Genomic DNA, 15,433 nt, shown 5'->3' on the forward strand with positions numbered 1-15,433 from the left:
TTTTTTATTATTGCTTTACTACTTTTTTGATTGTAAAATATGCTTACTGTTTAAAAAAAAGTCAAACTAAAAGTTTAATTTAGAAAAATATGGAAAACCCTTTGGTGTCTGTAAGAAAGACAGACTTACTACTTTCTTCTTGTAGTAAGAAAAAGGTTCATGAAATGACAGTCTCTGTTTGCTTTTCAAAACAAAGATGCAGCAACAAGAACTGGCACAGATGAGGCAGCGAGATGCCAACCTCACAGCACTAGCCGCCATCGGGCCCCGGAAAAAGAGGAAAGTGGACTCCCCGGGACCGGGATCGGGACCAGAGGTACCACTCGGATGCAGGGACAGGGGCTGGAGGGCCTCGGGCATCAGCCTCCCGCTCACCCTCCAGGGAGTCAGGCTTTCGCACCATTTACATGTTGTCTCACCGCCCTCAGAATACGTTTTACATTCGATGCTTTATATCAAATCAGCCTATTTGTGGGTGTCACCTGAGCCATCCCTTTGCAGGAGGCGGTTTGAAATCTGTAGCTTATACAATGAGTTTTAGGCTGACTTTGGAGACCATGCGGGGCAGTCAGTCAGCAGAGTGACCTTCCTTGAGGTGACTGTCCTCCTTGAGTGTGGACGTGAGGTGAGCCCAGATCCCAGCACGAAGGAAAGCTGTGGCCTGGTTCTGTTGGTCCACATTTTGTTTGCTCTTGTATCTTTATATATAATTACAAACCCTCCTTTAAAGTATCATGATTTTCTTCTTTAAACTGCCAGTTGTGAGTCTCAGGACGAAAGAGAATGTTGTCTTTTATATTTACCTGCTGACTTGCCATTTCTGATGTTTTGTGTTCCTTCCTCGAGTTCCAGGTTTCCATCAGCAGTATTTCTCTTTGGCTTGAAGGACAGCATTTAGTGTTGCTGGTAGTGCAATCTGCTTGGTGATGGGATCTTTCAGCTTTTCTTTACTTGAAAGTGGTTGAATTTCCTCCTTAAAATTTTGAATGAAATTTTCCCTGAATAGTCACAGTTTTTTTTCTTTCAACTCTGTTTTTTTAAAGTTAATTTCTCTCACCTTCTTGAATAGGCCAAGCAAATCCAGATACGTATAACTAAATTTAATAGAATGACAGATGAACAGGGATAAGCGATGCTGAGAATTTTAGCTGCCTTTACATTTTCCCTATTTCCTGAGGCCTGATTTAGTGCTGGTCTCTCTCTCTTTTCCGAGGGAGCTCCTATTCTCATTTAGCCGTGTTATCTTGCTCCAGCTCACCAAGAAGATGGGAGGTGTCCCAGTGTGCTCTGCAGAATTACAGAGCTCTTATTCTTTCCTACACCTGAACACAGCCATGAACGTGTGACCATCTGCATCCTGAAAGAAGTTGTTGCATAGTATTTGGGGTTCCACTGTGGTTTTCAGTCCTTGTTTCCTGTTGGTCATGAGTTTCAAGATGACGGTCTTGCTTCTTGGAAGTCTGCTGTCTTTATTTGTTTAGACTTGGTTCCCTTGCCCTCTGCTGGGGTTTCTCTGGGCTTCTTGGGTCAGTAGCTCACTGTTTCTCCTCAAATTTGCAGCACTTTGGCCGTTAGTTCTCAAACCTATCTCTGTTTCAGTCTTTTCCTGTGGGGTTTCCCAGGTATACCTCTGTTAGTTCTCCCGATATTGCCCTGTGGGTCTCAGTCTGTACCTGTTTTTCTGTAATCACTTTCTTCTCTGTTTGAGACCGGATAACCTCTGCTGATCTATCTTCAGATTCTCTGTCATCTTGCCTGTTCAGTGAAGTTTTCCTTTGTTGACGTATTTGCAGCTCTGGGATTTCTGCCTAGATCGTTTTTTTTTTTTTTTTTTTTTAATCATTGCTGATTCTTTGCTGAGATTTCCCTGTCTGCTCCATATTGAGGCCAGATTTTCCCGTCATCCTTGGAGCCTCTTTGTAAAAGCTGCTCTGACGGTTTGTCACATGCAGCATCTGGGTCATCTTGTCTTGACCTCTGTTGACTGCCCTTCCCTGCAACTGTGGTGACAGCTTCCTGTCTCTCTGCATGTCTAGTCACTGCCACTTGCATGCTGGACGTTGTGAACGATGTATCATCATCCTCTGAAGAGTGTCAGTGCTTGTTTAAGTTCAGCAACCGGCTGCTCATCTTGAACATGAGTGTTTTGTGTCTTGCTTTGTTGTTCAGTAGGGTCTGTGGGAATCCACCCAGCGGGGCTCAGTCAGCACATTTGCCTTCCCTCTGAGGTCAGGGTGGGTCTTGCAAAGGGTATGATCCTTACTCCTAGGAAAGGCCTTGGCATCTTGACTGGACACCGGGAGTGAGGACGTCGGGTGGGCTGTACTCCAGCAAGGACTGTCACTTGCGCGTGTTTTGGCTACGTCACACGGCTGTTTCATGGTAATCTTAGTTCCATAAGTAACTGGATGGTTAATACTGACTAGTGTGTGTGGGTATCTGTTTAGTCATTTGGTTTTCCAAATCTTATTCTCTGTTGGATTCTTTTGGGATGTTTCCTGGGGGCTGAGTTCCCCAGATTTGTGCATGTTGACGACAGTTTTGATAGCCATAAAATTCTTGGCTCACATTTTCTTTGCTCGAGACTCTTCCTTGAGTAAGTAGTTACACTAGATATTTTCCCCTGGTGTAAAAGGTATGCTGTCTGTCTGATGACTGCCTGGTTTTATTTTTCTTGTGTTTCATATGCTCTTCTTGCCTGAAGTTGCCCACAGAATTCTTTTCCCTCAAAAGGTGGTTGTTCTTGGGGAGAGGTTGTGTTTGTTCAGCATGCAGTTCGAACGTTTTTGTATTCGGGAACATCTTCTTGAATGCCGTTTTTGTTTTTGCTTTCCTCTTCAGAGATTCCTGTTATTTTTATGTTGTGTCTTTCATATCTCCCGTCAGTATTTGCCTGTTCCCTTAGATCGTTTTAATCTCTCTCTTAAAAAGTTTGGTGCTTTTTCCAATTAAAATAAATAAATTTATATTTAAAAAACAAAATTAAAATACTTTAAATTATAAAGTTTGGTGCTTTTTGTCATCCTCACTGTCTTCTTTCTTCCTTAGTGTCTTGTTTTATTTGCTCCTGGGCTCTTTTTTAGTGTAGTCTTCATTTCTCAACTGAAATTCTCTTCTGTTGCCAATTTTTCCTTGACTTTGTCAGCTTATTTCCAAGTTTTGCTGATTCGGATTTACGTTGTTCTTTCATGCATTGTATCATTTTCTCAGTGCCTCTGTTTGGAAATAGACATGACAGTTTTGATCTCTTCTTGTGTTTCTGGTGTGTTCCATTATCTCTCTGGGTGGTGTTCTGCTCCGTATTCTCATTTTTCCTTAGGGCAGCTTGTCTGGGGTTCAGCCTTTTCGTGGTTCACTTTCGTGTGAACTGTGCGGTCTTAAACCTCAGGAGGAGGCAGTTTGAAGATTTGCTGGCTTTGCCGAGCTCCTCTTCCATAGTTTCCACGTGGTGACAGATGTGCTGTCTGTGATTCTTGGCTCTGCCCCTCTCGACTCTCAGCTGGACCTTTTTGTCTCCTCTGTCCTGTCCTGCTCGGCTTCAGAGGAGTACACTCCTCACAGAGTCCCCTCTGTGTGGGCCCCTGGCTGGTCACAGGCAGAGTACCAGCCCGGTCTCGTGGCTGCTCTCTGGTGAACCTGCCCTTCTTCTTGGTGAAGACCCTGTGGGTTTGAGACTGCATGGGTGCCCGGCAGCCTTCCGCACAGTTTTGAGGTAGTCTCCAGGCTTGTGGCTGCGTGCAGCTCGTCTCCACTGGTTTTGTTCTGTGTGTTGCCTGCTGGCGTTTGGTGTTGCTTCCTAGCTGCTCTGGATTTTCTTTGGCCTTTGGGAAGATTAAAAACCTCTGATGCTGCTGGCACCATCTTTCCAGAAAGTATTGATTAACATTTTTCAGTGTTTTCTTTTAATTTATAATAGTTTCAAATCTTTAGAAAATTGGAAAGAGCAGTGTGAGAATCTCCATATCCAGATCCTCGATTCTGAACACTTAGCACCGCTATTTCAGCACCTCTTCTCTATACACGCCTGTGCACTTGTGTATTATACATGATGTGTACAAGATCTTTTCCTGATGGATATCCCGTCACCCCTAAATGCTGATGATGCTGGACGTTACTGCTGCACCTGCTTCGTTACTACTGCACCCCCTCCCGCCTGCAATCAGGACATCACACCTGATAGCCCAGGGTCCCCAGACCTGCTTGGGCTTCGCCACCTGTCCAGGGCGTGTGCAGTGTCCAGCTGGCATGTGCTCTGAGCCTGTGCCTGATGCCTGCATTCCTGACGGTGTTAGAGAGGACAGGCTTCTTGCTCTGTTGGGCGAGCCTCAATGTCATCAGGCCGACAGTATTGCCTTCTTGTTGCTGGTGACCTTAGCCTTGATTATGTGACTGAGTGCTTGGTTAAGAAAGCAGCCTTCCCCACTGTGTAGCTGCCTAGTCCCTTGGTGTTTATTAGTGTTATGTGAGGAGGGGTCCAGGGTTACGCACTGCTCTGTCCCTGTCACCCCTCCCCTGGCCTCAGCACCCACGCATGGCTCCTGCTGCATCAGGACCTCCAGGGTAGGGGCCACGCTGTGGCGCTGTGTGTCCATCATGCCCCCACATTTACTGGTTGCCTTCTGCTGTGAAGAAGAGCCTCCCTCCCACCCTCCTCCATCCATCCATCCACTCATCACCGTGTGTGGACACATGGATCCTGCTGTGTTCAGGGGGTGTAATCAATGCTCTCGTTGTTTCTAGATTGATCAGTGGAAGCTTCTTCGAGCTGGTTCTATATCCTTTTGAAACGTTGCCCTCAACCTGTAAGCATGAGAGGTGTCCGGGTGACTGTGCCTCTCCTGCCCTCCCCACGTGGCACCTGGGAGCTTCCCTGCAGTGGAGGGTGATATTTGGAGACGAGTATCTGAGCTCTGTGCGTGCTGGTCGCTGCAGGGTCCCTGTCCCAGGCTCCGGAGGCCCCAGCAGTCAAGAGACTGGAACGTGTGTTTGTGCACAATCGTGTGCGCGTGTGCGCCTCTGTCTATCTAGAAGGACCCTACGTGTTCCAGTGGATCCTGAAATTCTAGTCTAGGACCTCAGGGCTTCTTCCAGGCTCCTCCCCTTCCTTCCTTAGGAGTCCCTTCACAGGCAGTGAGACGTCAAGTTCCCATTCTTCTCAGAATATTTGGTTCTTTCTGTTTTTGTTCAATGTAACCAGTCCCACAACCACTCTGGCCGCTGGGTCCCTGTGCTGGCAGGGGAGGGCCTAGGGGAAGGGCATGTTGATTAAGTTCTGTCTTAGGCATTGAAATATCTACAAAGGAGACTAGCGGGGAGGAGAGTGGAGTTGGGAGGGATAGAGCACCTTGAGGAGACAGTGGAGACATGTCACTGAAGGCCCAGGGGGCGTGGTTTCATGTATTGTTGGTGTGCCTGATTTTGGACTTTTGGAAAAGTGAGTTTTGTGTGTGATAACGAACACAAAATCTGGAGCTTAAAAAAGTCCTTCAAGTGCTTTTCTTCATCAGAGAGAATGCTTAATTTTTTTCTTTTAGTTTAGGACTATATCCTTAAGGCTATGTCTTAAGAACGTTTATTATGAGCCAATTTTAGACTTGCAGAAAAGTTACATAAAGAGTAGAGTTTCCGTGTACCCCTTACTCAACTTCATGATGTGAAGTAGTGTAGTGCTGTGGTAACTGTGAACTCAAGACATTACTGGATTTTGTTTTTCAGAATCAATTTAAAATAAGTAAATTCATACTTTAGAGCAGTTTTGGGTTCACGGTCAAATTGAATGTACAGTACAGTTTTCCCGATGCCTCTGCTCCTCCGCCCACGTGCACAGCCTCCCCCATCAGCCACGCCCCCACCAGATGGTGCATTTGTTACAGCTGACTAACCTGCATTGACATGCCATCACCACTCAGAGTCCACAGTTTATATCAGGGCTCACTCTTGTGTTGTACACTCTGTGCTTTCGGACAAATGTATGTACTAATGTATCCACCTGCATAGCGTCACACACACAGTATTTTCACTGCCCTGAAAATCCTCTGTGCTCTGCCTCTTCATCCCTCCCTCCCCCACTCCCTGGAAACCCATGATTTTTTTTACTGACTCCATAGTTCTATCTTTGCCCGTGTCATAGAGTTAAAACCAGACAGAATGTAACCTTTTCTTACTGGCGTCTTTCGTGTACTTGAATGTATTTAGGGTTCCTCCATGTCTTCTCATGGCTTGATAACACACTTCATTTTGGCGCTGTTTCATTGCCTAGATGCACATTTTACTTAAACGTCACCTACCAAAGGGCATCTTGGTTGCTGCTGAGTTTTGGCAGTTATGAATGCAGCTGCTGTAAACACCTGTGTACAGGTTTCTGTGGGTGTGAGTTTCGAACTTACTCAGATAAATACCAAGGGGCACAGTTTTGTGTAGTGAGTGTACATTTACTTTTGCTATAAACCGCCATACTGTCTGCCCAAGTGACTGCTCTGTTTCCCGTCCCCACCCAGCGCTGGATGAGCGTTCCTGCTGCTCCACACCCGCACCAGCGCTCGTGTTGTCGGTCTTCTGGGTTTCGGCCTTTCTCATGGTTGTGTGGTAGCGTCTCTCTGCTTTAATTTGCGTTTCTCTAATGACATACGATGCGGAGCATCTCTTCATGTGCTTATTTGCTATCTACATATCTTCTTGGTGAGGTGCCTTTTAAGATCGTCTTGTTATTGAGGTTTTAGGGTTCTTTGTGTAGTCTGGATTTTTTAAGTCAGATGTGGCTTTTGCACATTTCCTCTGTACTTGGTGGCTCCTGCTCTCCACTGATGCTGCAGGGCCCTGTCCTGGTGTTCGGTCTCTGTAGCCCTCCGTGCTTCCTTGTCTTTCCTGACCTGACACTTTGAAGAGTGTGTGTCAGCTATTTGCTGGACAGTCTCCTGTTCTGGGTGCATTGTCAGTTTCCTCTCGGTGAAATCCAGGTGATGCATCGTGGCTGGGGTGCCGCCCCGGCCATGCTGTGCCCTCGGCGCGCCATCTCCGGAGCTGATGTCATCCGGGAGCTGGGCTTGCAGGTGTCCCTGCTGGAAAATCCGTCTCCTTTCTCCATGAGCGTCCTGTGGGGAGTTCTGTGGCTGTGCTCCCCCGACCACTGTTCCTTCCGGTCGGTGTCACTGCTCCCTGCTCGGGGCCGCGGGCGCTCCTTGGGCCTTTGTTGGGGGAATCTGCTAGCCCCACCTCTTCCATTCCTCACCTGCCTCTGTCCTGGCGGGGGCTGCAGTGGGGTCTCCTGTCCTGGCCCTGCTCAGTCACCACAGGCCCCTTGTGCTTGGCTTCTCTCTCCTCTCACTTAACCCGCCGCCCTTGGAAGGTTTCTCACCTTCCCGCAGCACAGACGTTCCAGGCTCACCTCACGTCTTCCTGCTCACCTCACGTCTTCCAGGGGTCGGCCGTGTCTCCCTGGAGCCGTGGTTCCTTTAGCTGGGACACGTGTGGGACCATGTGTTGGCATGCTGTTGAGTTTTGCAGACCTGCTGGGCAGCAGGGATACTCAGTGTTTGTGAATGCGCTGCGGGTGCTCGTTCTCAGGACAGGGTATCGGCTCTCATAGGGTTTACAGAACGTCATGGATTATACCAACTGTCTTGGCTTATCTTCATCCGCCCGGTTTTGTGCTGGATGTGGAGCTCCACAGTTACCCTTGTCAGCATCTCGGTCTTCATCTCCTCGCATCTCCTGCAGGTTTTGCTCTTCTGGGGGTTGCTGTGGTATTTGATATGTACATATCTGTAAGTGTTGTATCTTCATGGCCGGTTGCGATTTTTAGCATCACAGAGTGTCTGTCTGTGCCCCGTGGGCTTGGTGTCTCCTTGTCCTCAGGCCTGTTTCCCCTGCTCTTCTGTTCCCCTTGGTCTGGAGCCTCTGTTCCCCCTGGGCCTGTGGCCCCTCCTGTAGGTGCACCTCTGTGTAGTGTGCAGTGGGGTCCTGTCTTCTGAGTCGCGCTGGCAAGTGTTTTCCTATCACAGGCGAGTTAAGCCCGTCATCTGTGTTGATACAGCTGACGTGCGGGTTCAGACTCTGTCCCAGACTCTTAGGATTATGATGATGATTTTTGTTCACAGTTGCTGTGTTTTGGTGTGATGTGTAGTCTTTGCTCCCTAATTGAGATGATTGTGTTTAGGAAGGTTTGTCTCTGCTCTGGTGGTCGCTTCTGTATGTGTTTGGGTGTCTTTACCCCAGGTTTTCACGTGCGTCTCCTGTTGGGCGTCTTAGCTCATGTCCGCATTCTCCTCGGCCCCAGGCAGCCACACGGCCCCCCTGGAGGGTGCTGAGACCCCTTCCGTCTCACGCTTTGTCACGTCCTTTCTATTTCGCCATGGCACATGGTGTCATCTGGCCACTGCCTCAGTTTTGCTGTCGCATCAGCTGTGCGTTTATATTATAAATGCTTATTTCTCCCTTCTTCTCTGGATTCTCTGCTCTCTTTCATTGGGATGACCCTGACCTGTGGCCGAGCTCTCACCAAGCTCAGGTACAGAGTCCCCCGCCGTATTGTGAGTTGAAACGGTTTTTCTGTGGCCTTGATGTGGAGGGCAGTCAGGTTGGATATAAAAATGTTGGTTCATGCTTGCTTTCAGTGATGTTTTTAATGCTTTTCCTTGCTTACTGTATATGGGCTTCCCTAGTGGCTCAGTTTGGAGAGAGCAACGGCACCCCACTCCTGTCCTCTTGCCTGGAAAATCCCATGGATGAAGGAGCCTGGTAGGCTGCAGTCCATGGGGTCGCTAAGAGTCGGACACGACTGAGCAACTTCACTTTCACGCATTGGAGAAGGAAATGGCAACCCACTCCAGTGTTCTTGCCTGGAGAATCCCAGGGACGGGGGAGCCTGGTGGGCTGCCGTCTATGGGGTCTCACAGAGTTGGACATGACTGAAGCGACTTAGCAGCAGCAGCAGCAGCATGGGTTTGGGAAAGCCTGATTCCAGGTTAATTTATCTTGGAAAACTGACAGTTTTATGAGGCTTTGTCAAAGTTGATTTTATGGGTTAATTTTCCCAGGTGCCCACTTGCCTTGTCCATGTAGGTTTGGTTTTCTGGTTTCCATTTCTTGAAAGTTTCCTCAGATTATGGTTTAGTATAAACTCCTGCCCTCACGTTTGCCTCCCTCTCTGGGAGCTCCAGTGGCTCAGTGCATGTCCCCCTTCCGTGTCTTCCTTTACCCTGTGTTTTCCTGGCCCTTTAATTTTTTTTTCCTTTGTCCCCTTTCTATTCTGTTTTTCTGCTTTTCTTCTGAATTCTTACGAATTTTTATTCAAGATTTTTCTCCCCTGAGCACCTTACAGTTTATATTCTTGTATGAGATAGTTTTGTCTTTTTTTCTCATTTCTTTCTTGAGTCAGTCAACTCTCGTTTCTTTCTGGCTTTTAATTCATCTTGCCCTTATATTTTGAGGTTTTGATTCAAGGTGATTTTCATACTCTTAAATGTGTAAGTACACTTTTTTGTTGAAAGCATTGTCTTGTAGTTGCTCACTTTTCCAGATTGCATTTGGCCCTGATAGGTGTGGGATTTCATTTTCTGACTTTTTGTGGTGGTTCTTGGTGGACTTGCTGATCTTCCTCTTGTTAATTTGTGGTATGGGTGTTGACAAGGTTTGTGGTCTGATGGCGCCCTCTCCTGACCGTTGTGCAGAGCCCAGTGACTTAGCTGGTGTCTGTCTTGATGAGGAGGGCTGAGGTCCTCTGGTGGCGTCCGCAGGATCCTGCATTCCCCCCCTCACTTCTTGGTGTGCACTTAGGCACCCCCCGGCCTGTTCTGGTGGGAGGAGGACTCTCTCGCTGCTGTGTCTGCTGCTTGGAGCCATGGGGGCACAGCCCCCCTCCTTGGTCTTCATGTTGTGCGGATGCTGTGTTCCCTCCCTGTTCTGGGTGGCCCTGGGGGAGATGATGGGAGATAACCGGGGTGACCTTGGCTCTCCTCAGCCAGGTTCCGGGGGTTCCTGCAGCCCTCCAGCTGCCTGTGCTCGGGTGTGGACAAGCTTGGGAATTGCACTGGTGTGAAGAGGACCAGAGTGAGCCAGGGGGTGTCTGTGCTCTTGGTACTTTGACCTATGTTACTCACCACCTAGCATATGGGGCATCCCTCAGACACCCTCTCATGGGTGTGGACCTCTTGATACTATTGTAGGGGCTCTGGGGGGAGTGGTAGTAAGGCCCCCCGCGTGAGTTCCCCCAGACAGTCCCCAAGAGGCTGGTGCTCTCTGCCACCTTGGTGAGGGCCCATGGCAGGTCCCTGCAGCTGCAGTCAGGTGCCATGGCCGGTTGTGCCTGGCTCTGGGGGCCTGAGGGAAGTGACCAGTGAGCCAGGCAGATTGGGGCTAAGGTGATTGTTTCCACTTGGTTTCCACATTGAGTGCTTGTTGCCTGTCAAGGTGGTTGTGGCATTTTTGACAGAGTTAAGGTTACCTTCAAAGGAGACAGGAGGGGATAGCCTTTCATTGATCTCATGACAGTCTTGGAATGGGACAGGTTGAGCTCACACAGTGCTTTCAGGAGGGGAGCTGGGGTCCAAGGTTGCTGTGTTTGAACCCCACCACCTGCAAATGCAAAACAGAACAAACCTGTCACCCTCTGTGCTTGAGCCTCTTGATGAAAGTGGATGCTGGCATCTGTCGTGCAGTTTTCTGTCATCTGAGGTCACTGCTGACAGCTCAGGGCCGCTTCCTGCAGGCTGGGCACTGGGTTTCTGTGGCCACCTTCTGTGGCCAGGACACCCCAGAGGCAGTCGGTCACAGGCTGGCACTCACCCCGTGACATCGGACTATATTTAGTGTCAGGCAGGAGGCCTCTGAGCACAGCCTTCTTGTTAAAGTCCACGAAAGAGTGACGTGTGGCCACCTCGTGACCACTGGAGCCTGAGACGTGATGAGTGTGGCCAGCACGGCCACGGAGTGGAGTCCCGCTGTGGGCTGTGCTAACGCCTGCTTGTCTTGTTTGAAGCCACTTTTGACTTCTGAAAAAGGTTTCATTAAAATGCCATTTACCTTGATTTCTGAGTTTTGGCATCCTCTACATTCTGTGCCTGAAGTGAGCCCTCACCCTTCTCCTAGCTGGTTTTGGTCGTTGAACTATTTTGAAAGTAAGAGCATCAAACATGGTCCAGAATTGTAACAAGTGTCACAGAAGACACCTGGCCCATGGTTTAGGTAGCGCTTTGTTCTCCGTGAGCCTCGAGGTCAGGTGGGGCCTCCCTGCCCTCCCAGCTGTCTCTCCAGACACTGGCCTCTGCCGGCTCCCCCATGTTGAGGGTGCAGACCCACAGGGCCCCGGGCACAGGCCAGCTCCCATTTTCCTGGTTCCTCTCTGGCTGTGTGTTTTCATCATTGCCTTTTCAGGGGTGCTGTTTGTTTTGTACCCAAAATGCTCCTATAAGGCTGTTAGGGAGACTCAGGGAAAACTGGCAAAAAAACCTAAGTAGTTGTTTCAAACACAGACAAGTAGTCACCAGAGGACTTGTCTGGAGGACGGACTGGTGATTAAGGTTCTGAAGGGGTGGGGGGGGTGTAAGGAACTCATAAATTAACAGAAGACGCATGGGATGCCTCGCCTGCCACCTGCTGGCCGCTTGCTGCACTGCGGCCTCCTCCAGCATCACAGGACTCATGGCTCCCACCTTCTTAAACTTTGAGAAAACACTGTAAAAGTTCCATTGTAAGTTTTGCACTTGAAATACACATGAGCAACTTTAACCATCAGAATACAGACACTTCCTGTTCATTCTGAATGGAAAACCAAGACTCGTCCAGTTGGAAGTTGTGTGGTTTGTGCCCACGAGTGTTGGATGGAGACGGTGACAGACGTGCTGAAATCATGGATGCTGCTGCTGGGGGGGCGGCGACGCGGCAGGAAGGCACCCAGTACCCCAGCTCTGCAAGCAGGCAGGCGCCAGAGCTCACACCTTCGGCTGGATCCCCCCGCAGGCTGACCAAACTGGGCGCCGAGCAATGCAGGCCGCTGTTAGCCCAAGGGAGTGGGGAGCATCCTCCAGGCCGCAGACGACATGGTGACCGAAAAGTCCTGCAACCCAGCTTGCTGACCGCCAGCCCGCCCAGCCCACGAGCCTGGACCTTGTGGCTTTGGGAATGTGCCTTTGTTGGCGAAGTGGGGGGTGACATGGCCACCGCAGGTGCAGTGCCAGCCCACCTGAGTCCTGGACACCGGCAATGCCAGCCACGAGCCCTGGAGCCGTTCTGCGACCCTTTGGGGCAGAGGAGCCGCCACGTTTTTCTTCTGTGCCCGGGGCCAGAGTCTGAGCTCTGTGGGGAGTCGCAGGGTTAGCATCTTCCAGTGTGTGCCTGAGCGCACCAGACCTGGAGGTGGGCGTGGGGTTGTGCCCCCTGCTCTCACCCCTTCTGTTAGGCACTGGCTGAGCACCACGGCTCCAGCAGTTGGCCTAAGCCTGTCCAGGCCCGGCTTCCTCCATAGCCGGGTTCCGTGGGACACCTATAGGGAAGCGTGCGCTGCCCCCAGGCCTGCGGTCCTGGGGTAGCACCTGGCGTTGCCCCTTCCTTCCAGCGCTGAGGGCCCTGCCTACCTCTGCGCTCCACTAACTCGGCTGTCTTCTCCTTTCTCGTCACCAGGGCTCGGGCCCAGGCTCGGCGGTCCCAGGCAGTTCCGGCGTCGGAACCCCCAGACAGTTCACGCGGCAAAGGATCACGCGGGTCAACCTCAGGGACCTCATATTTTGTTTAGAAAATGAACGCGAGACAAGCCATTCACTGTTGCTGTACAAAGCATTCCTTAAGTAGCACGGACGCGGCCTCTTAGCAGAGACGCCTGGGGACTTTTTATATATTTGCAGATTACGCCTTTTTGTAACGAGCAAATGGGATATTGTTTAAAAAACAGCCACCTCTTTACAATGGAACAGTTTTATATTCCTGTTTCTAAGTCAACTCTTCAGTATGGAGGAAAACATGTTTCTGTAACAGAGAACACAGAGGCCTGCGGGTACTCTTACAGGACAATTAAATCCTAACTCATCTTTGATTGAGTGGCCTTCTTGCCAAACAAGCCATATATAAAAACTGATGGAATCGTTTAGCAAATAACTAGCTGCCCTCTTGTCACCTCATAGCGGTTTCTACATCGTTTGTGCATTTGGTTTAGTTCAACCCAGCTTACTGCGTAGGTGTGTGTCTACAGCCAGTGACCTCATTTCACTTATTTTATTTTTGTATTAGTCAGTTGGCAAAGCAAACTGATTTTTTAGACTATTTATCTCCCTCCCTCCCCCGCCCCTCCGTTCAGGATCCTCGAGGAGCAGGCAGCCCACCGTCCGCCTGCGCCTCGGGGCTTGTCCCTCTCTGCTTCGTGGGGCCCCAGTGACGCGGCTCCTTCTGAATGTGTGGTCAGCATCTGTACAAATGCATTTTATTTGCTATTGTTTGTAAAGCTGTAAAGTTAAAAGAAATGAAAACCTTTTCAGCATAAATCTATTTTACTTGCACTGTGTTTTTTAGCTAAAAGTGAAAACTTAGATGAAATAAAATCAAAGTTGAGAAGAATCATCAAAAGACTGTTTCTCAGTGTGAATCAAGTGTTGAAAAATGGTTGGTGTATTTTGTCAGTAATTGTACATAATTTTTGGCACATAACATGAAGATGGCTATGTAACTATAATTATTTTGCTAAGAGACTGTATGCAAGCTGTGGGCCCACTTTACAGACGTCCAGAGCAAAAGCCCCTTCTTTGTACCTATTTTTTTATTACAAATATACTAATTGGTTCTTTATATTTTCAGAGGTTATTGTATTAAATTGTCTATTGATAGTACTTTTATGACTGTAAATACTTTGGCTTTCTCTGTGTGAATTCTCATGTTAGACTTTATTCGCGCGTGTGAACTGAATGCTGATCAGTATTTTTTATGGACACCTGAAAACTGTTACACCTTTTATTTTGTCTTTTAGGAAATCCCTGTCTTTCCATTTTTTCATGTAAATTTTGCACAGTTACTTGTTCATATGTAAATATTTTACTTTCAAAAATGAAGTTTTTAATTGCTATTGTTTTATATAGGATTGAAAGAAAATTAACTCCTTTATTAAAAACAAATTTATCTGTATCTGTTTTGCCTGTTTTTCCCAGTTTTCCGTTGTAGATTCTGCTGCCAGAGATTTAGCTCTGGCTCCGCTGAGGTGTGTCTTTATGAGCCACTTGTTAGGAGTCAGTGTCTATAACCCAGCGAGTCCGGTAGAAATAGCCTCACCTTCGAGGACAGGACCTGCCTCCAGAGTCAGACCTGGTGTCGCCTGTGAGGGCCCAGGAGCCGAGCTCAGGCCTTGCTCCCTGCTGGGCCACTCTTCCTTGGACACGGATGGACTCGTGCAGCGTGGACGCTGGGCTGTTGTCCGTGCAGAGGCCTGGGGCGCCCCTGGGAGTGGGAAGGTAAGGCGGGGGTGGGGACACGTGGGCGTCCTGGCCCCAGCCCTGATGCGGACCCACGGTGGTGGGGGTGGGGGTGGGGGTGGGCTGTGGTCGCTGGAGGCCCCGCCCTGTCTGGCGGTGAGTGGCAGCTTGGCCTCCATGCACTGTGATTCCTGAGGGGGCGAGTTCACGATAGCGCAGGTCTCGCGAGAGCCGCCGCCGGCCTCGTCTGTGTTATAGCAGTTGCCGTACATGTCTCGTTGATTTTGACTGGTTTTTTGGGTCTCTCAGGATCCGTGGGTTTCTGTCAAGTTACAGCCTCAATCTGACCCATGTTGTGTCGGTCTCCCCAGTGACGCAGCACTGCGGTTGGTCGTCTCCGTGCTGGAGGCTGAGGTCGAGACCCGGGTGCAGGCAGTGTGGTATCGAGGGCGCGCCCAGGCCTCCCCGGCTCCTGGCGGTTGTGCGCATGTCGCTGTTTCTTGGCTTGTGGAAGCGTCGCTCTTTGCCTGCTGGGCCGTTTTCTCTGTGTGCACATCTCTCTACATGATTAAATCCCTCCCTTTCATAAGATGCCAGTCGTTTGGGTGAGGGCCTGCCCTAGTCACCTCGTTTGAGCTTTGATGGCCTCTGTGAGGACCCGGTCACATTCCGAGGTCAAGTTCTGAGCTCCTAGGGCGTTGGGACCCCCAACGTGATCCTTTTTGGGCCGGGGAGGCAGTTCAGCCCATAACACCTGTGGTGCTGGCGATGAAAGGGTAGATGTGAATTTTTAGAGCCTTTTCCTGGTGGCTCAGACGGTAAAGAATCAGCCTGAGATGCAGGAGATCTGGGTTCGATCCTTGGGTTGGGAAGAGCCCCTGGAGAAGGGAATGGCAACCCACTCCGGTATTCTCGGCTGGAGAATTACATGGACAGAGGAGCCTGGCTGGCTACAAGCCCATGCGGTTACAAAAGGTCAGACAGGACTGAGTGACTAACACTTAGCAGGAAGCACCAGGGCATGATTTCCAATCTTCCCTGTGTAC

The 15,433-nt window shown here is 49.5% G+C and overlaps 1 protein-coding gene across 1 annotated transcript in view; it reads left to right on the plus strand.

Moving 5' to 3' along the window:
• The window catches only part of TAF4 (TATA-box binding protein associated factor 4), a 65,180-nt gene extending 51,077 nt beyond the window's left edge, over positions 1-14,103 (plus strand). The window contains exons 14-15 of the mRNA XM_027976983.2: positions 197-316; positions 12,616-14,103. Coding sequence (XP_027832784.2) covers positions 197-316; positions 12,616-12,783 — 288 coding nt within the window. The 3' untranslated portion in view covers positions 12,784-14,103. The remainder of the gene's footprint in view (positions 1-196; positions 317-12,615) is intronic.
• The last annotated feature ends 1,330 nt before the right edge of the window (positions 14,104-15,433 follow it).

Source organism: Ovis aries, chromosome 13, assembly GCF_016772045.2.
Source record: "Ovis aries strain OAR_USU_Benz2616 breed Rambouillet chromosome 13, ARS-UI_Ramb_v3.0, whole genome shotgun sequence".
Classification (NCBI taxonomy): Eukaryota; Metazoa; Chordata; class Mammalia; order Artiodactyla; family Bovidae; genus Ovis; species Ovis aries.